The following is a 22,739-nucleotide window of genomic DNA, read 5'->3' on the forward strand; positions in this document are numbered from 1 at the left end:
GAGTAAACATAAGCAGCATGTCGAGCTCATCTTTGCTCTACATTCCCCAGACTGTGTTGCTAACAACAGCACCGGTGGTGGGCGGCGCTAAAGACGCTGTCATTATAAACCAGATTGATGGGCTGCATAAGTCCTGTAACATTTGTAATTATGAGTATACCCCTTTAAGAGCGGAGGAGGGGGGCGGTGCAAGGTAAACAGGTAAAAGTGTGTGGTCAACCACCTGGTCATTGTTAGAGAAAGTTACGTCTGCTGCCGAAGTGTTAAAAAAAAGAAAGGACGTCAGGCCTGCAACAGTCGCCTGACTGTGGTCGAGAAATGCAGGGTAGACGCACACACGCACGCGCACACACACACACGTCGAGGGAGAGGCTCGTAGAGGTTTTAAGTTCACTCACTTGCAGCATTGTTATTACAAACACTAAGATACAGTACATATGAGATCCGGTCAACAGCATGGACGAGACAATGAGACAAAAAGGAAATTTGTGGGACAAGGGAAGTTGCCACTCGTGCTCTCATTGGTCAATGTCGTGCTGGCAACCAATCTTTTTTTTTTTTTGCTTCATTGTTCCACATGTTGTGCTGGGGACCTGCCTTGTATCAATCCACATTGTATCAACGTGCCTCATGTAATATAGTACCTACTGTAAGCCAATTTGACTTTGGGAGAGGGGGGGGTGATGCACTGAATCTGCAATAGTTGAAACGCAAAGTAGAGATGGATTATTGTACCATTATTGAGCATTTATTTTAGTTGGTTGATGGATTCTGTTCTGACAATTACAAGGACCAGGACAAGTGATTCCTGTGACTGTCCCGAGGTATATATTACTGCCACATCAGCACACGCACAAAGATTATTATTAATGATATTTGTACAGACAATTTTTTGAAAAACAATACAAGTACAAACAATAAAAGTACAAACCTAGCAAAATAGAAATGGAGTGGTACCTTTACTTATGAAATTAATCTGTTCCACAAGTTGTTTCGTAACTCATATTTTTCAGAAGTAGAAACGCATTTTAGATGTATAGCCTAATCCGTTCCAAGCCACCTGACCCACCCCCCTTGCCTCCAAAAATAAGCATTCAAAGTGTACATAATGTAAAGAATCATTTTAAAAAATTATTTTCATTTACCTTTGGCGTAGAGCAACGATGCGAAGAGAAGGGTGAGTAACTAGGAAAAGTGATCGTGGGGGACACAACTTTTGGCCTGGCAATTTCTTCTCCTACTCGAGGCATCTTTTCCAAATAGGCTAGTCTCGTCACAATTGAAAACTTGCTGTGGAACGTAGCCTTCTTCCACTGCCAATTGTTGAAATTTGAAAACTAATTCTTTCGCCACCTTCTCGTCTGCACTCGATGCCACTCCATGATGAACAACGGAGTCAATTTTAGTCCTCTTCTTGAATTTTTGAAGCCACCCACATGATGCCCCTAAACCCTGGCTGTGGCTCCTGTTCTGAAGTTCCCTTGCCGCTATCATTCTTCAGATGGTCATTAAATATGGCGGTTGCATATTCTTTGGCGGTGCCAGTCAACCACACTCATATTTCTCAAGGATTTCTTGCTTTGTTTTGATGGACAAAACAACTCTTGTCCTCTTCTCACTGGCAGTGGCCATCAATTTCTTGGGGCCGATTGTGAATAAAGATGAATAAATTCGCTAAGAAGTTGTACAGTGTGAGTATGCACTAGCGTATGACAATGGATTTGGTGACCAAGATACAGGAAGATCATCACAGGTAAATATTGATGTCCCTCCTAGCCAATGGGGGGATGTGATGCCAGGAAGATGCTACATCATAGCCAATGGGAGAATAGCTCTATCACGCCACACAAACCAAGATACAGGAAGTGCACCATGGCTAAGGATTGACGTCCTTCTTTGCCAATGGGATGCCAGGAAGAGGCTACGTGATAGCCAATGGGAGAGCAGCTCTATCACAGCACTTTCAAACCAAGATGCACTCCAGGATGTTTACGTTTGGTAGAATCCAGCACCATTTTTTTTCCTTTTGTATACTTAATTTCCTTCTTAACTATCCATCCATCCATTTTCTTTGCCACTTATCCTCAGAAGGGTCGCGGGGAGTGCAGGAGCCTATCCCAGCTGTCAATGGGCAGGAGGGAGGGTACACCCTGAACTGGTTGCCAGCCAATCGCACGGCACATGGGAGGGATGTGGGAGGAAACTGGAGAAAAGTGCCCGGAGAAAACCCACGCAGGCACGGGGAGAACATGCAAACTCCAGGCAACCGGGGCCAGGATTGAACCCTCAGAACTGTGAGGCTAACGCTTTACTAGCTGAGCCAACGTGCCGCCCCTTTTTAACTAGTGACAAAATTTTTTTAGGGAGGCTTATTGTAACCTGAATTATTGATTAGTTGCGACGTTCGTAAGTAGTGGTATGACTCTACAGATAATTCCCAATATTTGTAGCATATTGATAGCAACAAATTAATGGTGTGCATAAATAAATACATTGGTAGAAGAGTTTTCCTGATTTTTTTTTTTTTTTTCTGTCAACATTGGGGCTGCACTTTATAGTTAAGGATGCAATATACATGAGAAATTACGGTAATAATCTTGATTTTGTTTGCATTTAACTTATATGATAGTAACACCAATAATCATCATTTTGGGCACATTAATAGTGATCCGGATTTTTCACATAATTTCATCCCTTGTTACATTATGCAAATATTTGATCTTTCCAGCTGCCTGATAGATACAGTGCTCCATGGAGACTTGTGTTTTCCACATTGGTGCATGGTGAGAGCTTCACAAGAATGGTGGGAGGCCTGACCAAGTGTGGGCCCACCTTGCTGCTCATCAAAGACTCAAAGGGGTATATTTTTGGTGGCTTTGCCTCCCTCAGCTGGGAAGTCAGACCTCAATTCCATGGTAAGTAAATATATAAGCATATATGAGATTACCAATAATAAACATTCAATAAACAGTCATTCTCTGAATTAAATTCATTGCTTATAATGTCACTGACACAATTGTGAAATTGATTTATTAAAAAAAGAAAAAAAACATTTCAAAGTTCACCAAGCTTGTTTAATCAATGTGGACCCTGAATCTAAAATTTTGTTGAAACACCTTTTGATGACAGAATGACCCAGTCCCGAAACTGAAAGATACCAATATCTGCAATCTTATATTGCATGGATTTGTTTTCAATTGGCATTCCCATACATATTTTGATTTATGATTGATGATTATATATTTATTTTAGAGCAAGAATATACAAATTTTGCACGTTGGGAGAAGACATAAAAGTGAATAAATAGAATCCAAACTACAAATTGTGAAATGGAAAGCATTGCAGTTCCGCATCTATGAACCACAGACTGTTCTCACGTCATACAGAGAGTCCTCGGTCTATGACCAAGATCCGTTCCTACACTGTGGGACATAACTCAAATTTTGCTGTAAATCGGATTTCACCGTTAAAGTCAAAATTTACAATGACCACAAGGATTGGCTTCAGCATTCCTTGACCCTCGTGAGGATTGTACTTTTCAAGCAGTCAGCCTCTTGTGAACAACCGGCGGCGGAGGGTGGGGGGTTGCACATGCAGATGGCCGTAAAAAGTAACCAGGAAGTGTTGTGTGCTAAGACCTAACAAAGCGAGTCTAACAGTGAGTTGATGCTCCATGTTATTACTACTCCCGCCATTGAGCAAACAAAACAAAAATAACAATGTACACTGTTCAAGCGTTTGAGCCAAAATACACACAGATGGAACTCAACGTGTTGGGAGGGGCGTGGCGCTGACGCCAAACAATAACAGTCCCATTATATGGACCGCAGAGATTTGATGCTTTTCTGAGGGGTTGGTTTCGATGTAGAGAATATACAGCAGGCGTGGACAGACTTTTTTTTACCCCAAGTTCGGCTTCTCGCGATTGAACGGCGGCGGGGATGGCGGGAGGAGGTTAAGGGGGTTTGCACGCGGACATCGCCGTAAATAGTAACCGGGAAGTATGTGCTTACACGTATATATCCATACATCCATTTTCTTTGCGGCATGATGGTCGCAGGAGTGCTGGAGCCTATCCCAGCTGTCAATGGGGAGGAGGCAGGCTTACAAACACGCAGACACGGGGAGAACATGCAAATTTGACACATGGAGGTCCGCGATTGAACAGCTGCGCCACCGTGCCGCCTCATAAAGTATGTTGTATGTTATTCAGAGGCGGACTTGGTGGTTTTGGATTGTTGTCCGACTGCATGATCCAAGAGCGATTGAGTTTAAGGGCATGAACTGATGGCCGGATGTTGTTCTTCAGGATTTTCTGGTACACAGCAGAATTCATTGTTCCATCAGTTAGAGCAAGTTGTCCTAGTCCTGAAGTAGAAAAGCAGCCTCAGACCATCATACTGCCACCATTAGGTTTCACTGTTGACATAATGTTCTTTTTATCAAATGCTATGCCATTTTTATGCCAGATGTAGCAGGCCGCACACCTTCCAAAAGTTACATTTTTGACTTGTTAGTCCACGGAATGTTTCCTCCAAACCTCTTGAGGATCATCAAGATGTTTTTTGGCAAATGTGAAATGAGCCTTTGCTGACAGTGGGGGTTTTCGCCTGAATGCCATTTTTGGCCGGTCTTTCTCGGGAACACTGACCTTAACTGAGGCCAAGCAGGCTTCCAGGTCTTTATATGTTGTTGGAACTTCTTTTGTAACCTCCTGGATTAGTCGTCTTTGCACTCTTAGATTAATTTTAGTTGGTCCTCCACTCCTGGGAAGGTTTGCCATCGTTCCCAGTTTTCTCTATTTGCGGATAATGCCTCTGACAGTGGTTCGCTGGAGCCCAAAAGGCTTGGAAATCTTTGTCATCTTTTCCAAACTGATGGATTGCAGACACTAATTTCTTCCTCAATTTCTTTGCTCCGTGGCATGATGCTTTAGTTCTTGAGATCTTGTAGCCTACTTTAGGTTCTCTGATAGATTTTATTTCAGTGGCAGGGATGAAAGTCTTACGGATTTTGCCAGAATTCCTGATTTTCAAATTTTCATGAAAATTCCTATGGAAAATTGAGGAAAAATTGCCTAAAATTAATATATTACGGATATTAGTTGACAACATTGAACGAACACGCGTTTGAGTTCGTTGTTTTGCTTTCACGAGTGAGTGATGTTGAGGCACGAGTAACAGTAACGTCCTTCCCCTTGCTATTTATTTATATATATATATATATATATATATATTATATATATATATATATTTATATTTTAATCATATTTTGATGACAAATGGGATTTTGTGCTATCCGGTGATAGGGGGATGGGGGGCAAAAAAATTCTGGGCTTGGCCCTTGGGGAACTTCTGCCCAATTTTTTTTTTTTGGTCAGGACTTAGAAATTTTACTGTAAATTTTTGTCTGAATCATGTTCACAGATATCGCCAGAATGCACCACAGCCATACATTTTTTCAAAAATTTCACAGGGGGGGGGGCATGCCTCCGGACCCCCCTAGTGGTCACATTTGTATTTTCAGGAATTTTCACGAAAATCCACTTTCATCTCTATAATAATAATCAGAAATACTCTCTCATTACACCGTATTTCTTTTCCAGTCGATGGGTTCAGATTAGGAGATGTTACCTATCGTTGTCCACTGTGGGTCTCTGAAGTCCTTTGACTCTTTTCTGATTAAATGGACTGCTCTTCCATAGCATTTTATCCACACCATCACAGTGCCAAAAGCACTTTACAAAGCCTCACTTTCACCCATTAACACATATTCATACAACATATGAGGGCTATACAGGTAAATATAACGACAGTTTATTGAAGTTAGGCAATCGCGCTGACTTGCAGTCTCCAACTAGGTCATCAGGAGTAAATGCCAAGTAGAAAAGCATCATATTTTATCCTAATGATACAGTTGGATTAAGGGACTCAAGTTCCCAGGTCAGGTTTATGTTTGAAAATGTCACCCTCCAAAAACCTCTCCTTCAGCCGTGGTCAAGGGGTTTGTGTTGTGTTGAATTATCTGTTGAAGCAAAATTTTCGTTTTATGACCATGACTGGGTCACCCAGGGCAAAAGGGTCCTAGGTGAAGGGTGCACACAAACCAAAATACTGACTTCCATCTTAAAAGGAAAATATTTAAACTCCCCCCCACAACCCATCCTTCACCTCCTGGGCAACAGGCCAGTAATAAAAGTGGGGAAAGGTTTGGAAAAATGACGACGTAGTAATGTATTTTTATAGTTGAGTTATTTGTATATTTGTGGGTTGCCTTTCTGCTACATCTTCATACTGTATTTGTGTTTCCTGGGTGTGAGTATTGGTGTTTGTGGTTCCGCAGGTGACTCCAGATGTTTCCTGTTCTCCGTATTCCCCAGACTGAGAGTTCATACAGCTACAGGTTACAACCAACACTTTATGTACCTCAACCAGAATCAGCAGACCATGCCCAACGGACTGGTGAGGCAAGACTTGGCAATGCATACTGTACTTTAATGGAATCGGCTCCGGAATTGAGGAAGATCACCAAAATTTCCCCTTACTTTATGAGAATGAAAGGGCTGTGAGGCATACATGCTAAAAGTCACATATAAGCACAGTGCTTGGATTTTAATGATTTGTTTTTGGTTACTCGTTTTTGAGCAAGGGTAATGTTTAAACTTTAAATAAAAAGCAATGTTTAAACTTTAAATAAAAAGCACACCACATCAGTGTGAGGCAGTAAACGCATTATTTCCAATATTGCCCCAAAAAACCCTAGTGGTAGTAACGAACAATTAGATAATTAAAGTATATTGTTCCACGATATTACTGGTATCGATACCATGACGATGATTTTAATATAAAATAACCTACAAATAAAAAGGTACAGTTGACGCCAGAATTACATACAAAACACAATTCATTTTTTTGTCTCACTGTCTGTCGTCAAATCAGACTGAACTTCCCCTGTTTCAGGTTAGTCACGATCAGCAAAATTATTTGATTTTGTTAAATACCACAATAATGACAGAATTTCTTGAGAAAATTTTTCATTTTCTTTGAGATCAAAAGTTTACATACACAAAAAGCACTATGTCTTTAAAGAACACGGAAAAGCCCAGATGATGAGGTCTGAGCTTTGGAAGCTCATGAGAGGTTAACAGACGTGTGAGTTAATTGACAGCACACCTGGGGATGCATTTAAGGCCACAACCCAAAAACTCTGCTTCCTTGTTTGAAATTATGGGAAAATCGGAAATCAGTCACAAAGTCAGAGAGAATTATGGAGTGCCCCATGCCTAGCTCATCATTGGGTGCAATTTCCAGATGCTTAAAGGTGCCACGTTCATCTGTTCGAACAATGATATGCAAGTATAATGTCCAGACATCACACCGCTCAGGAAGGAAACAGGAAATGGCAACCTGGGAATTGGAAATGGCTTTGTAACCTTTTCCTGACTGATGGATCACTTTTTTTGTCATTTCTTCTTGAATTTCTTTGACTCGTGGCATGATGCATTGGTTAGTGAGCTCTTGAAGCCTACTTCACATTCTCTGACAGTCTAAGTGATTTCTTGATTCAACAATTATGGTGGTAATGAGGTTTGGTGTGGCTAGTCAAATTGAACTCACTTTTCCCAAATTTGTGGTTAGTCAGTTAGTGTGGGGGGGTGTATTTACTTTTTCAGTCTGAAAGGTTTGGATTTTTTTTGTGTGCTTTAATAAATTGAATTGTCACAAATTTTATCAAACTGGATTTTGTATTTCCTAGCATTGTCTCTGAGTGATATTGAAATTGCGTTGATGACTTGAAAATGTGTGTGATTTGCAAAAAAAAAAAAAAAAAACTTGGGAGGGTGGCAAATACTTTTTCAAGGCACTGTAGTAGTTTTAAATAAATTGGCTACTATGTGTTCTCTGTCATTGTTTTGTTGACAGTTTTGGGGAGATTTTTTGGCAGTGTGTTTACAAATGTTATTTAGGGGGTGATAGAGATGCTATAGTGAAGTACACTAAGGCCAGGGTACATAGAAGGGCAAATACTTTTTCACAGCACTGTATGTCCAAGATGTCGTTGACAACTATAGTAATACCTCTCTATGTCGTGCTTCACCTATTGCAACTTCACTGCATCAAGTTCCCCCCAAAAAAGCCAGATCAGCATACAACAGTACTGTATTACAGGAAGACGCATAAAAGGCAAGTGATTGGTCCCAGGCACGATATCGACCAATGAGGGCATGTGAGGATTTATCTCGTGAGCTGATTGGCTGCACGTCATCGAAGCCCCACCCAGCTACTTCCGTTCCACCCTCACCTTTATCCTTATCTGCCATTTTCTCCGCTGTTGACTGTGTGCGCAATCACCTCTCTCGTTCACAATGCAGCCAAAGCGCTGTTCTGATGCGAAAGCTTCTTCCAAAGCGCGGAAGAGTAATAGGAAGACGATTACAATCAGTGAAAACGTTAAACTTTTTTTAAATAAAACCGCTTCAATAACTTTTAATAAGGAAGGAAAATGTGTGGTGACTCCGTGGAAGAGGTAGGGGAAGATGATGACGATCAGGGAAAAAGTAAAACTTTTGGATATGATCAAAGACAGCACAAATTAGGCTTTTGTGACGCCATTATGGCATGAATGAATCAGCGGTATACTACATAAAGAAGGATGTGGTAAACATCCATAAAACCGCTTCAATAGCTTTTAATAAGTAACCGAAATGTGTGGTGACTGTGAAATAAGAGGATTGTTCAAAATGGAAGCGGCATTCGCTTTGCGGACAGTGGATTGCAGAAAAATGGCCCAGTGACGATGATGAAGAGGGTGAAGAAAGTGCTGACGAACCTCAAGCTGCCTCGAGGATGAGGCTTTTCAGCAAGCAAAGGTTGGTTTGAAAAATTTCAAAAGTATTACGTCCTCAGAAGTATGCGTCTGTATGATGGAGTTTCCTCCAGTGACAACGATGCTGGGTTTGGTACCACATACTCCCGAAGAACCCCCTACAGGACAAAGTCGAACGCCTTCTCCACGTCCACAAAACACATGTAGACTGGTTCTTTGGGAGGTGGCAGCTGAAATTCCTAGCTGTTCCCAGCAGACCCTCACAATACGTTAGGGCCTGACAAATCGCACCGGCATCTTCTCCCTCCATCGGAACCAACTTACCACCAGGTGGTGATCAGTTGACAGCTTCGCCCCTCTATTCACCCAAGTGTCCAAGACATGCGGCCACAAGTCCGATGACATGTCCACAAGTCGATCATCGAACAGTGAGCCAGGGTGTCCTGGTGCATAGTCCACATGTGGACATCCAACCCTGGGCAATGCGTGATTAGCACAGAAGTCCAAAAACAGAACACCACTCGGGTTCTGATTGTGGGAGCCTATCTTCCCACACCCTTCCACGTAAGTGGAAGTCACTACAATTTATAGGCAAACAACCACACAAACCCCTTCGTGAGTGATTGTCTGAATGCCAAAATTTCCAAATCAAGGACAGGTTTTCAAAGCGCTCTTTTTTTCTTAAACTCCCTACCTCAAACACAAGCATGTAAATGCTGTCTGCAATAATATTTAAGATCCAATAGATGTCCATATTGAGCAACAAGGAAACGTACCTGACACAGTATCAGTACAGTTAGATTACGAGGGATCATCTACCCATTACTATTTTACGGTATTCATAATATTTTATATAATAAATCATTGAACAATTACATGTGTAGCCCCATTTTGATACACTTTGGAATTTTAAAACAATGTTCAAGGATTATTTGTATGTACCCTGCAATTGGCTTGTAACCAGTTCACGGTGTATCCCAAAGCTCACCCGAAGATAGCTGGAGTAGGGTCTAGCACACACGTGACCCTAGTGAGCATAAGCGGTGCAGAAAATGGATGGATGTTCAAGGATTGTAAAAGTGCATTTTGCCATGAAAGAAAAATATACTATAAAAAATATTTAAAAAAAATATATAAAATATATTTTTTAATAAAGTAAAGAAGTCTGCTGCCATGATGTAAGAAGTTGACACACCTGTGTTCCAAATGGCAGACTTTTGTGAAATAAAACCTGGCACCATCAATCCATCCATCCTTTTTCTAAGCTGCTTATCCTCACAAGGGTCGGGGGAGTGCTGCAGCTTATCCCAGCTATCGTCAGCCAGGAGGAGCCTGTTGATGTGCAAATAACATTAGTCCAGCTCAGTTTGTTATTTTGTGGGCAGTACATCTTTAATGTCAGGAAACTTGAATTATGCATGTTTCATTTTATCAGTCCAATAATGTGTTTTGAAAATGTTTGATTCTTTCTTCTGGTTTCTTTCTTTGTAAGGGCATGGGCGGTCAGCACAATTACTTTGGACTTTGGTTGAATAGCGATTTTAGACATGGTCACAGCCGTGCACGGCCAATTTGTACAACCTTTGGAAGCCCTCAACTCTCGGGGGATGAGGACTTTATTTTGGACTCAATGGAAGTATGGGCAGTTGGAAAACCTGAGCTAGAGGAGGTAAGAAAAACTAATTTTTGCATTTTCAAAGACAAATAGTATTCAAGATACTTTTAAAGTGCAGTATATACAAGAAATATAGATTGATATTTTCTCAGAAATTGTCTCTAAATGAGCAGAGGCTGTCACTGAGCCAAAATGCTCAAGCCAGATCGGCATTTAGTACATACCATATCACATTAAGAAATCAAAAAAAAAGGCCATATCGGCTTTTTGGAGCTGATTGGCTGCATCATCGAAGCTCCACCCAACAACTCTCTCTCTCCTTCCCTCCCTCCCTCCTTTCTCCCCACCATTTCCTATACTGTTAGTGTGTGTGACAACTTCTCTAGTTCAAAATTCCTCCAAAGTGCTTGTGCTTAATCTTAAAGCTGCTGCCGAAGCACCCAAGCTGAAGAGGAAGATGCAAAACAAGTGGACTGTTCCAATAGAGAGCTGCGTTCGCTTTGTGGACAGCGGATTGCACAAAAACGGCCCAGTAACTGAGGAATAGGAGGGAGCTGCGTTCGCTTTCGTGGATTGCAGAAAAACATCCCGGTGACTGAGGAAGAGGAAACTTTTCAATATGATCAAAGACAGCAAAAGTTAAATTTTTGTGGCGCCATTCTGGCATGGATGAATCAGCGGTGCGCGACAAAACGAATGTTGTAAACATGTATAAAACCAATTCAATAAAATTCAATAATGAAGCGAAATGTGTGATGATTAACCTCAAGCTGCAATGAGAGATTCACCCACTCGAGGATGAGGTGTCACGGAACGGGGCTCAAGGGTGGACCCAAATGCACGACTCCAGAGACAGCAGACAGTACAGAGGAAACCTTTATTCGGTCCGAGGTCTGAGATCCAGTAGACAGTCCAAACAATCCGAGGTACTAGTACGGATGGGCTTACGAGGGTGGTCAGTGGACAGGCGTGGGTCGGTGCACGGAGAGCAGAAGTCAGGAAAACAGGAGTGCGGGAACGAGGCATCAAGAACAACGATCTAGTGGAGTATTTGTCGTCCCCCGGGTCCTATATGTACTGGGTCTAATCAGTGGTCATGAGGCGCAGGTGTGCGCCTTCTGATTAGCTGGCCACGCCCAGCCCGGGCTGGAATCCAGGAGCATGACAGTACCCCCCCCCTCAACGGCCGGCTCTGGGTGAGCCGCGTGAAAGTCCCTGATGAGGGAGAGCTCCACGACGAAGCGGGAGGGGATCCAGGAGCGCTCCTCTGGGCCATATCCCTCCCAGTCCACCAGGTACTGGACCCCCCCTTCCTCTGCGGCGGGAAGATAGCAACCGGCGCACACTATACACCAACCCACCGTCGACCATGCGGGGGGCGGGTGGGTCTTGAGCGGAGGAGCCAGCGACGACGTGCGATTCGGGCGAAGTCTGCTGACGTGGAACGTAGGGTGCACCCTCATCGACCTGGGCAGTTTCAGCGAGACGGCGACCGGGTTAATAACCTTGGAAATGGGAAACGGGCCAACGAACCTGGGAGCCAGTTTGTGGGATTCCGTCCGCAGCGGGAGATCTTTGGTGGAGAGCCACATTTGCTTTCCCACTCTGAACTCTGGCGCTGGCCTCCTCTTGCGATCCGCGGCGGCCTTGTAGGCGCTGCTCATGCGCAGCAATGTCCTCCGCACTGCTTCCCAGGTCCGTTTGCAGCATCGCACCACGGCCAGGGCCGACGGGACCCCGGAGTCTGTGGCCAGTGGAGGAAACAGGGACGGAGGATAACCGTGCACGACATGGAGTGGAGCCATACCTGTTGAGGCGGAGGGTAGAGAATTGTGGGCATACTCCACCCACTTGATGTGCTGGCTCCACGTGCTCTGGTCCCTGGAGGCCAGGCATCGAAGACCGGTCTCCAGCTCCTGATTTATCCTCTCAGTCTGGCCATTCGACTCGGGGTGATGACCCGATGTCAGACTAGCTGACGCGCCGATAAGGCTGCAGAACTCTTTCCAGAAGCGAGCGCTGAATTGCGGACCCCTGTCCGAAACGATGTCCCGGGGTAGCCCGTGATAACGGACGACCTCGTCTAACACCTGCTGGGCTGTCTGCTTGGCCGACGGGATCTTTGGAAGCGGCACGAAATGGACCATCTTGGAGAAACGGTCCACTACAGACAGGACCACTGTGTTCCCTTGGGAGGGCGGCAGGCCGGTGACGAAGTCCAGCGCGATGTGTGACCACGGACGAAAGGGAGTGGACAGGGGTCGCAACTCACCAACGGGCCGTTGGCGGAAGTCTTATTGGCCGCACACACCGGGCAGGCGTTGACGAACTCCCTTACGTCCTTGCTGAGGTTGGGCCACCAGAACCTCTGTTCCACCACTGAACGTGTCTTTGCCATACCCGGGTGACAGACCGTCTTGTTGGTATGGGCCCAGGTGACGACGTCTCCCCGCAGAGATGGGATGTCGAAAAGGCGGTCCGGCGGACACTCCGCGGGCGGCGGTGTCTCTCCCAGTGCCTCCTTCACCCGTAACTCGACCGCCCAGGTGAAGCCGGACACGAAGCACGCCTCTGGCAGAATAGGAGCGGTCTCTGATTCCTTGCGCTCCCCCTCATGGATCCGCGAGAGTGCATCCGGCTTGCCGTTCTTGGAGCCTGGGCGGAAGGACAGAGTAAAGTGGAAGCGAGTGAAGAATAGGGCCCACCTGGCCTGACGGGTGTTCAACCGCTTCGCGGTCTTCAGGTACTCCAAGTTCTTGTGGTCCGTGAAGACAACAAACGGGACTTGCGAGCCCTCCAGCCAGTGCCGCCACTCCTCCAACGCGCTCTTGACCGCCAGCAGTTCCCGATCTCCCACGTCGTAGTTGCTCTCTGCCGGGGTCAGCCTCCGAGACAGGAATGCGCACGGGTGGATCCGACCGTCTCTGGGACTCCTCTGAGACAGGACTGCTCAGATTCCTGAATTAGATGCATCCACCTCCACCAGAAACTGGTTATCTGGGTCCGGAACAATTAGAACGGGCGCAGCAGTGAAATTTGCCTTTAATCTGTTGAAAGCCTCCTGGCAGATCCCGGACCACGAGAAGGTGGTGTGTGGAGAGGTGAGCGCATGCAGAGGAGCGGCCACGGAACTGAAGTTCCTTATGAACTTCCTATAAAAATTAGCAAATCCCAAAAACCTCTGTACGTCCTTCCTGTTGGTGGGGGTGGCCCAACGCCGCACCGCATCGACCTTCCCGGGGTCCATGCGTATCTCTCCCTCGGCCAGGACGAAGCCCAGGAAGGACACTAATGCCCGATGGAACTCACCCTTGTCCACATTAACGTACAATTGGTGCTGCAGCAGACGCTGGAGCACTTCTCTGACCTGTCGAATGTGAGAGGTTAGATCTGCCGAGAAGATGAGAATGTCATCCAGGTATACAAAGACTGATTTATTCAAAAACTCCCGAAGCACGTCATTAATGAAGTTTTGAAAAACAGTCGGGGCGTTGGTCAGTCCAAAGGGCATCACGAGATACTCGTAATGCCCCGTGGGAGTGTTGAAAGCAGTCTTCCATTCGTCACCCTCCCGGATCCGCACCAGATGATAGGCGCTGCGCAAGTCCAACTTGGTGAAGATCCGGGCTCCTTGAAGGAGTTCGAAGCCTGTAGCTATCAGGGGCAAGGGATACCTGTTCTTGACCATGATGTCATTCAATCCCCTGTAGTCGATGCAGGGTCGCAAGGTGGAATCCTTCTTCTTAATGAAAAAGAACCCCGCGCCGGTTGGTGAGGATGACGGTCGAATTAGTCCTGTTGCCAGGGACTTCTCGATGTACTCCCTCATTGCCTGGTGCTCCGGTCCTGTCAACGAAAACAGTTTCCCTCTGGGAGGTGAGGTACCCGGGAGGAGTTCAATGGCACAGTCGTAAGGCCGATGCGGCGCCAGAGCTCGTGCTCTAGACTCCGAAAAAACCTCCCTCAAATCATAGTAGCAAGAGGGTACTGTGACTAATTCGGCCGCGGTGCTAAGCTCGGCAACTTGGATCCCTCTGTCCTCCCCGGCGACGCCACACTGCTTGCGACAGTCCTCACTCCATGCCCTAATCCGACCCGTGACCCAATCAATGTGCGGATTGTGTCTCTTGAGCCACGGGCTCCCCAAGATTATGTCACTGTTACAAGAATTGAAAATGTGGAAACTTATACGCTCTGTGTGCCCCTCCGGAAAGTCCATACGTATAGTTTGCGTGCGGTATGTTACACGGCAGAGGAACTTGCCGTTGGCGGCGTACGCAACCCGAGGACGCTGCGTGGGGAAGGTTGCCACCCACAACGCTTCGACTATCCGCGGATGTATGAGGTTCGCCTCCGAACCAGAGTCAATGAACACGGTCAGCTCGCAGGAATGAGCCTCTGTCCCGACTGTGAGGTGCAACAGTGATCGCTCCGTCTTTGCGCCAGTATACCGCACACTCACCGGCGTCAAGATCCCACGGTCGGGGCGCTTCGGCAGGGTCGGACAGCGGGCGATTATGTGTCCCAAACGACCACAGTAGAAACAGCGCCCCTCTCGTCGCCGACATAAGCGCTCCTCCGCTGAGCCGCCAAGCCCCTCCACTTACATGGATTCCGATGAAGCCGACAACACGGGTGGCCGGGAAGCAACCGGGCTGACACTCTCCCTCTCCTCCTCCCTCAGGCCTTCCATCTGCCTCTGCACGGTGAGGCGCTGGTCCACCTTGAGGGGCAATGCAATGAGGGAGTTTAGCGAAGGCGGAAGATCCATGGCAACGAGGTGGCCACGGATCTGTGGGGACAGTGCCTGGTAAAACGCTTCATGGAGGGCCTCCTCATTCCAACGGCTCTCGGCAGCCCGGATCCGGAACTCAATGGCGTAGTCGGACACGCGGCGACATCCCTGGCGAATTGTCATGAGCCAGGACGCCGCCTGGCGTTCCGGAGCCGCGTACTGGAAAACCTGGGTGAGCGCGCAGACGAAGCTCGCCCATGAGCGGCAGATCTCCGAGTTACGACTCCACTCGGCGGTGGCCCACGCCTCCGCCCTCCCCGTCATATGGGAAATGACGAAGGCGATCCGGGAGCGGTTCGTGGGAAAAGCGGACGCTTGCAGCTCAAAGTGGAGATCGCACTGCGCCAGGAAGGGCTTGACGTTACCGGAGTCGCCTGAGAACCGCTCTGGTCGAGAGAGCGGAGTGATACCGGTACGGGGAGGCACAGGAGCGGCCGCGCTAGCTTGAGAAGCTAGCCACGGTTCCAGCTGGGCACAGAGCTCCTGGATCCGTTGATTCATACCCTGGAGAGCAGCCTCTTGCTCGCCCAGGCGTTTGCCCTGCCCTTGCAGCGCGCGGCGGATGGCTTCGGAGTCGGCTGGGTCCACGTTCTGGCTAGATCGTTCTGTCACGGAACGGGGCTCAAGGGTGGACCCAAATGCACGACTCCAGAGACAGCAGACAGTACAGCGGAAACCTTTATTCGGTCCGAGGTCTGAGATCCGGTAGACAGTCCAAACAATCTGAGGTACTAGTACGGATGGGCTTACGAGGGTGGTCAGTGGACAGGCGTGGGTCAGTGCACGGAGAGCAGAAGTCAGGAAAACAAGAGTGCGGGAACGAGGCATCAAGAACAACGATCTAGCGGAGTATTTGTCGTCCCCCGGGTCCTATATGTACTGGGTCTAATCAGTGGTCATGAGGCGCAGGTGTGCGCCTTCTGATTAGCTGGCCACGCCCAGCCCGGGCTGGAATCCAGGAGCATGACATGAGGCTTTTCGACAAGGAAAGGTTGGTTTGAAAAGTTTCAAAGCGTGCGACAAATTGGTACGAGCTGTCGAGTTTAGGAATTGTGTTGATGGGGTTATGTCCTTGTACAGGGAGTTGGATTAAATTGATTAGTTGTACATTAAGTTTTCTCATATTTGCTCTCTTGTTTCGCTTTGAATGCTATTTTGCTATGGTTAATATGATGACATTGACTCACGTTTGCTTTGTTTATGATGACATTGACTCATGTTTGCTTTGTTTGCTTATGGTTGTTTTGTTTATGAACTCACAGTTTCTTAATTTATCACGTTTGCTGTGTTTCTTATGTTTCGGACCGCCCTAAGAAAATAAAAAAGAGGATTTGTGTAGATGTGGCCAGAACGGGCTGGAGATGGTGAGAGAGACATCTCGAGTTCTCCTCACGAGCAAAAGTTCTTTTTGTTGAGGAGGGGGTGCCACACTTGCGAAATAGAAGTGATGTAACAGCGGCGTCACAACAATGTGTCACGGACATTCGGTACTACACGAAGAGACATCACACGTTTGCTTTGTTTGTGACTTTATGTACTGCAGTAAAAAAATTATTTTATTACTATTGTTTAACTAGACACTTGTACTGTTGTCATTTTTGTCTCAAGTGTGCAAAGTATAAATGCTGTACTGTTGATTAAACATTCTGGTACCCACACGGCAGCTCTAGCAGAACGCTCCGAGTGATGAATGGTAACTATACAGTAATATAATACAATAAATGTTTTACAATTTATATTATGAATGTATAATTCTGTATATATTTATAAGGTTTTATAATCAAAGATTTAACTAAACATCTCTTTTTCTCAAATATGCAAAGCACAAATACTGTTGGCATATTTTAAATGTTGTGGTACCCACAGAAATGTACATCATCCGCTATGTCCCGGGTTTTCACCTTTCGCGGGTGGTTCTGGTCCCAATTAACCATGAAAACGAGGGATTACTGTATACGTTTACATAACATCATCAGCCTTCATTACTTGCTACCGACTTTAATGGTGTGGGAGCCTTGCAATACCCTAACCATGAAAAAAATCCCAAAAGAGAAACGTTTTGGAAGAAAATAATTTCAGTGTGGACATAATCAATTCATCATCAATGACAATGGCTTACTGTTTTGCTTGATATGTGGCAAGATTTTGAACAACAGAAAATGTACTGTTGAAAGACATTTTCAAAAGAAGCACTGTGCATTCGCTGAAAAATACACAACCAAAAATGAAAGATGAAAAGCTGAAGAGAGCAAATTACCTTTCAAGAAGTGGCTTATCTCCCCACAGTCAACACACACCAAATTAGGTAATTTACATGTAGAATGCATGTCTACTTACGAAAGTTTCACATTAAGAAAGGACTTCCGGAATGGATTAATTTAAAAAAAGAAGTACCACTGTATTTTATTGTATGACCACAGTTTTTTTTTTTTTAATAACTGTTTCACATATGTGTAGCATGGCTCAAACAAATTGTGGCACATTTTCACCGTTATTCCGCTCCAAGATTCCTTAATGACATTCAGGCCACACACCTTCAAAAAAATTTAATTTTTGACTCATCAGTCCACAAAATGTTTCTCTAAAAGTTAAGATGCTTTATGTTATATGTGAGATTAGTCTTTGTATTGCTTGCTGAAAGCATGGGTTTTTGCCTGGGAACTGCCATTTTGGGCCAGTGTGTTTCTTATGGTAGTCATGAACACTGAACTTTACTGAGGCTAGCGAGGCCAGCGGGTCTTTAAATGTTGTTAGAGGTTCTTTTGTGACCTCCTAGATGAGCCTTATTCACACTTTTGGATTCATTTTTTGTCAGCTGTCCACTCTTGGGAAGGTTTGGCAATTGCCAGTTTTCTCAATTTGTGATTCATAGCTCTGGCAGTTGTTTCCTGGAGCCCCAAAGCCTTGGAAATGGCTTTGTTACCATTTCCAGAGTGATTTATTTCAATCACTTTGTTTCTCATTTTTTTCTTGAATTTCTTTGGGTCATGGCATGATAGTTTGGGGATCGATATCTTGTAGCCTACCTCATGTTCTCTGACAGATTTTCTTTAAGGCATGGTGGAGTAGCTGTAGAGCGGTGGCGTAACAGTTCTGAGGACCGAGGTCAAATCCTTGCCCCGCCTGTGTGGAGTTTGCATGTTCTTCCCGTGCCTGTGTGGATTTTCTCCAGGCACTGCGGTTTTCTCCCACATCCCAAAAAACATCCATTAATTGATGACTCTAAATTGCCCCAAAGTGTGATTGTGCATGTGACTGTTCTCTGTCTCCATGTGCCCTGCGATTGGCTCGCAAGCAGTTCAGACTGTACCCTGCCTCCTGCCCAATGACAGCTGGGATAGGCTCCAGCACTCCCGCGACCCTTGTGACACCCACGACCCTCGTGACACCCGTGACCCTCGTGAGGATAAGCGGCTTGGAAACTGTGTGAGTGAGTAAATACCACTATTGTCCAAAAAAAAAATTCTACAATCATTGTTGAATTACAAGTAACCTACTGCTCGATGACTCGCAACGTCTTTATCTGAAATTTATTAGGGGTCAGCTGTCTTTGTCTTCTGTCAATTGTTGTTGTACTAGAGCAGCTTCAACTACCGGAGACAAATTCCTTATTTTCTACATTCTTGGCAAGGGTGGCACGGTCAACTGGAAAGTTTTGGCCTCACAGTTCTCAGGTCCCGGGTTCAATTCCGGACCTGCCTGTGTGGAGTTTGCATGTGGAGTGTGCCTGTGTGGGTTTTCTCCAGGCACTCCAGTTTCCTCTCACATCACAAAAACATGCAACATTAATTGGACACGCTAAATTAACCTGAGGTGTGATTGTGAGTGCAGCTGTTTGTCTCTATGTGCCCGGCGATTGCCTGGTAACCAGTTCAGGGTGTACCCTGCCTCCTGCCCGTTGCCAACTGGGATAAGCTCCAGCACTCCGACGACCCTCGTGAGGATAAGCAACAAAGAAAATGGATGGATGGATGAATGGATGGATTCTTGGCAAATTAAAAATCATTTTGATTTTGATTCATACAATGTCCGAAATATCCAGTATCGCATCGCCAAATGCGACATAGAATGAGGTCGAACAATGGATTCCTCAATGTCCACAGCGACAATATCCAATACATGTATTGAGTCATTTATTTCTCATAGTCAACAAAATTGCATGGATTGATAACAGAAATGAGAAAATGTTTTGCAGTGGTAGGGAGGATCACCAGTTAGATCCAGCTTTGCCACTCATGGCACCTGTGCACAAGTAGTGCTGTGTAGGATATTTTACGTGATTCATGGTATGCTATTAAAACATTTATTGTGCCAGGACGCAAACATGCTGATCCGAGCAAGATCTCAATAACCAATGTATCGTGCCATGATCCAAAGAAATTCAAGAAGAAATGAGAAACGAAGTGAATGAAATACATCAGTCTGGGAAAGGTTACATAGCCATTTCCAAGGCTTTGGGGAACCAGCAAACAGCTGTCAGAGGCATTATCCCCAAATAGAGAAAACTGAACGGTGGGAAACCTCCAGAGGGGTGGAGGACCAACTAAAATTACTCCAAGAGTGCAAAGATGACTCATCCAGGATGTCACAAAAGAACAAATACCAAGATTTGTTGGACCCATCCATCCATTTTGTGAGCCATTTACCTTCACAAGGGTCGCAGGAGTTCTGGAGCCTATCATCGTTCAGGAGCCGGGGTTCACCCTGAACGGGATGCCAGTCAATTGCTGGATACATAGAAACAAACAACAGTTGCGCTCACAATAACACTTGTGGCAAACCTTGTGAAGATAAATGGTTCAGAAGGATGGATGGATGGATGGATGGATGGATGGATGGATGGATGGATGGATGGACTTGAGCCATGTAGTGTAAATTAAGCCTTGGTTGTTTCAACTGATGTTCTGTCATCAGAGCCACATGTGGATTGTTTATCAATTCCTTAACCCATTGGTGATTGATATGTCCATTATTCTGAGACCAATATTATTAAGTCTGATATAAATGACCAGTTTCAAATAGTTTGAAAGTGTAGGGTTTGAAAGGTACATCAATGAACTAGTGATATAGTATTTGGCACAACAAAACTTGCTTCATAAATGCACTTCTCATATCAAACTAATGAAATGGAATCTGGTGTTTGTTTTTTGTTTCAGGGTGGAGAAGGTGAGGCAAAGGGGAGTGTCTTGGATATGGATCTAGAGGTCCAGGTCATGATGGAGATGACAAGCAAAAACCTGCACAGTCAAGGTCTGAGGGAGTCAAATGTCCAGAAGCACTGAAGTCATCATCATCTGACCTTATGTTAAATCTGATGCGCAAGCAAATGGGAAATTTGTCATGTTATTTTATTTTTATTTTACCAATAACAAGTCAGAAACAGAATCAGATTCAATGGCCAAGCATCGCCTGCCAGCTCCAAGTGGGACCTACTTTCTGATGGGGAGGACACAGGAGGTGAGGCTGGGAGACACCACCTCATCCACGCACACTATCAGCACTGGGGGACCCCAAAGTTGTGTCCTCTTCCCTTTGCTCTTCGTGCTCTACACAAAGGACTACACCTCAAGACACCCGGCTGTCAAACATCTGAATTTCACAGATGACACCACAGTCATCGGCCTCATCAAGATGGTGACAAGTCTGCGTATCGACAGGAAGTGTCGAGACTGAAGTTTGGTGTTGCCAACACATCCTGGCGTTGAACACTAAAGACTGTCATCTATATATACAGTGATGTCACATTTTCCCAGCCTATAATTGGAATTCTTGACGTTTTTTTAATTGTAAACAAGCAAAGCGAAGCCTGAGAGTGCTTAAGTAGCTTATACTCAGTGGATGTAGGAGTACCACCTAAATATGATAATACAAACATACTTAGGCTATGTTCACAGTACAAGTCTGAATGCCAAAAGGTTTCTTTTTTTCACAATTTTAAATACTTCCCAGGCGTCTTAACGTGTGCTTCTCTCTAAATACACCATAGATATACCGGTGGGTAAAAAATACCGGGTCAGCCTCCAATTGGTCAAGTTCTTCCACTTACAAAAAATGAGAGAGGCCTGTAATTTTCATTGCAGATATACAGTGGCTTGTGAAAGTATTCAGCCCCCTTGAACTTTTCAACCTTTCACCGCATTTCAGGCTTCAAACATAAAGGTATAAAATTATTATTTTTTTTTTGTCAAGAATAAACAAGTGGGACACAATCATAAAGTGGAACAAAATTTATTGGCTATTTGTATCTTTTTTAACAAATAAAAAGCTGAAAAGTGGGGTGTGCAATATTATTGGGCCCCCTTGCATTAATACTTTGTAGCGCCACCTTTTGCTGCAATTACAGCTGTAAGTCGCTTGGGGTATGTCTCTATCAGTTTTGCACATCAGGAGACTGAAATTCTTGCCCATTCTTCCTTGCAAAACAGCTCGAGCTCAGTGAGGTTGGATGGAGAGCGTTCGTGAACAGCAGTCTTCAGCTCTGCCCACAGATTCTCAATTGGATTCAGGTCTGGACTTTGACTTGGCCATTCTAAGACCTGGATACGTTTTTTTGTGAACCATTCCATTGTCGATTTGGCTTTATGTTTTGGATCATTGTCCTGTTGTAAGATAAATCAGTCGCAGGTCTTTTGCAGACTGCAACAGCTTTTCTTCCTGAATGGTCCTGTATTTGGCGCCATTCATCTTTGCATCAATTTTAACCATCTTCCCCGTCCCAGCTGGAGAAAAACAGGCCCAAACCATGAGGCTGACACCACCACGTTTGACACTGGGGATGATGTGTTCAGAGTGATAAGCTGTGTTGCTTTCATGCCAAACATAATGTTATGCATTGTGGCCAAAAATTTTGATTTTGGTTTCATCTGAACAGAGCACATTCTTCCACGTTGGGTGTATCTCCCAGGTGGCATTTGGAAAACTTTAAAGGTGACTTTTTATGGATATCTTTGAGAAATGGCTTTCTTCTTGCCACTCTTCCATAAAGGCCAGATTTGTGCAGTGTACGACTGAGTGTTGTCCTATCCGGCTTTTAACTTCTCCAGAACACTATCTCGGACCTGCCTGGTGAGTTCCTTGGTCTTCATAGTGGTGTCTACACTTTAAACAGAACTCCGACACTATCACAAAGCAGTTGCATTGATACGGAGACTTGATTACACACAGGTGGATTCTATTTGTCATCATCAGTCAGCATTGGATCATTCAGAGATCACTGAACTTCTGGAGTGAGTTTGCTGCACTGAAAGTAAAGGGGCTGAATAATATTGTATGCCCCAATTTTCAGTATTTTATATAAAAATGTATAAAATATCCAATAAATTTCATTCCATTAAACGATTGTCTCCCACTTATTTTTGATTCTTGACAAAGAACATTTTATATATTTATGTTTGTAGCCTGAAAAGTGGCGAAAAGTTGAAAAGTTCAAGTCGGCCAAATACTTTCACAAAGCACTGTACCTCACCTATATGAGAGAAATTCAGGAATTTAGTCTGTGCTCTG

The 22,739-nt window shown here is 45.0% G+C and overlaps 1 protein-coding gene across 10 annotated transcripts in view; it reads left to right on the forward strand.

Annotated features, from left to right (window-relative positions):
• meak7 (MTOR associated protein, eak-7 homolog) overlaps window positions 1–21,511 on the forward strand; it is a 37,169-nt gene extending 15,658 nt beyond the window's left edge. For 7 of the 10 annotated variants that reach the window (XM_061822323.1, XM_061822327.1, XM_061822326.1 and 4 more), the window contains 4 exons: window positions 2,729–2,915; window positions 6,343–6,461; window positions 10,319–10,495; window positions 20,393–21,511. In XM_061822323.1, the coding sequence (XP_061678307.1) occupies window positions 2,729–2,915; window positions 6,343–6,461; window positions 10,319–10,495; window positions 20,393–20,518 (609 nt within the window). In that variant the 3' untranslated portion in view covers window positions 20,519–21,511. Of the gene's footprint in view, window positions 1–2,728; window positions 2,916–6,342; window positions 6,462–10,318; window positions 10,496–10,806; window positions 11,226–20,392 lie in introns of those variants that run through there. The other 3 variants (XM_061822329.1, XM_061822328.1, XM_061822333.1) reach the window with 3 other exon arrangements.
• Window positions 21,512–22,739: the final 1,228 nt, after the last annotated feature.

The sequence above is a fragment of the Syngnathoides biaculeatus genome, chromosome 6 (assembly GCF_019802595.1).
Source record: "Syngnathoides biaculeatus isolate LvHL_M chromosome 6, ASM1980259v1, whole genome shotgun sequence".
In the NCBI taxonomy this organism is placed as follows: domain Eukaryota; kingdom Metazoa; phylum Chordata; class Actinopteri; order Syngnathiformes; family Syngnathidae; genus Syngnathoides; species Syngnathoides biaculeatus.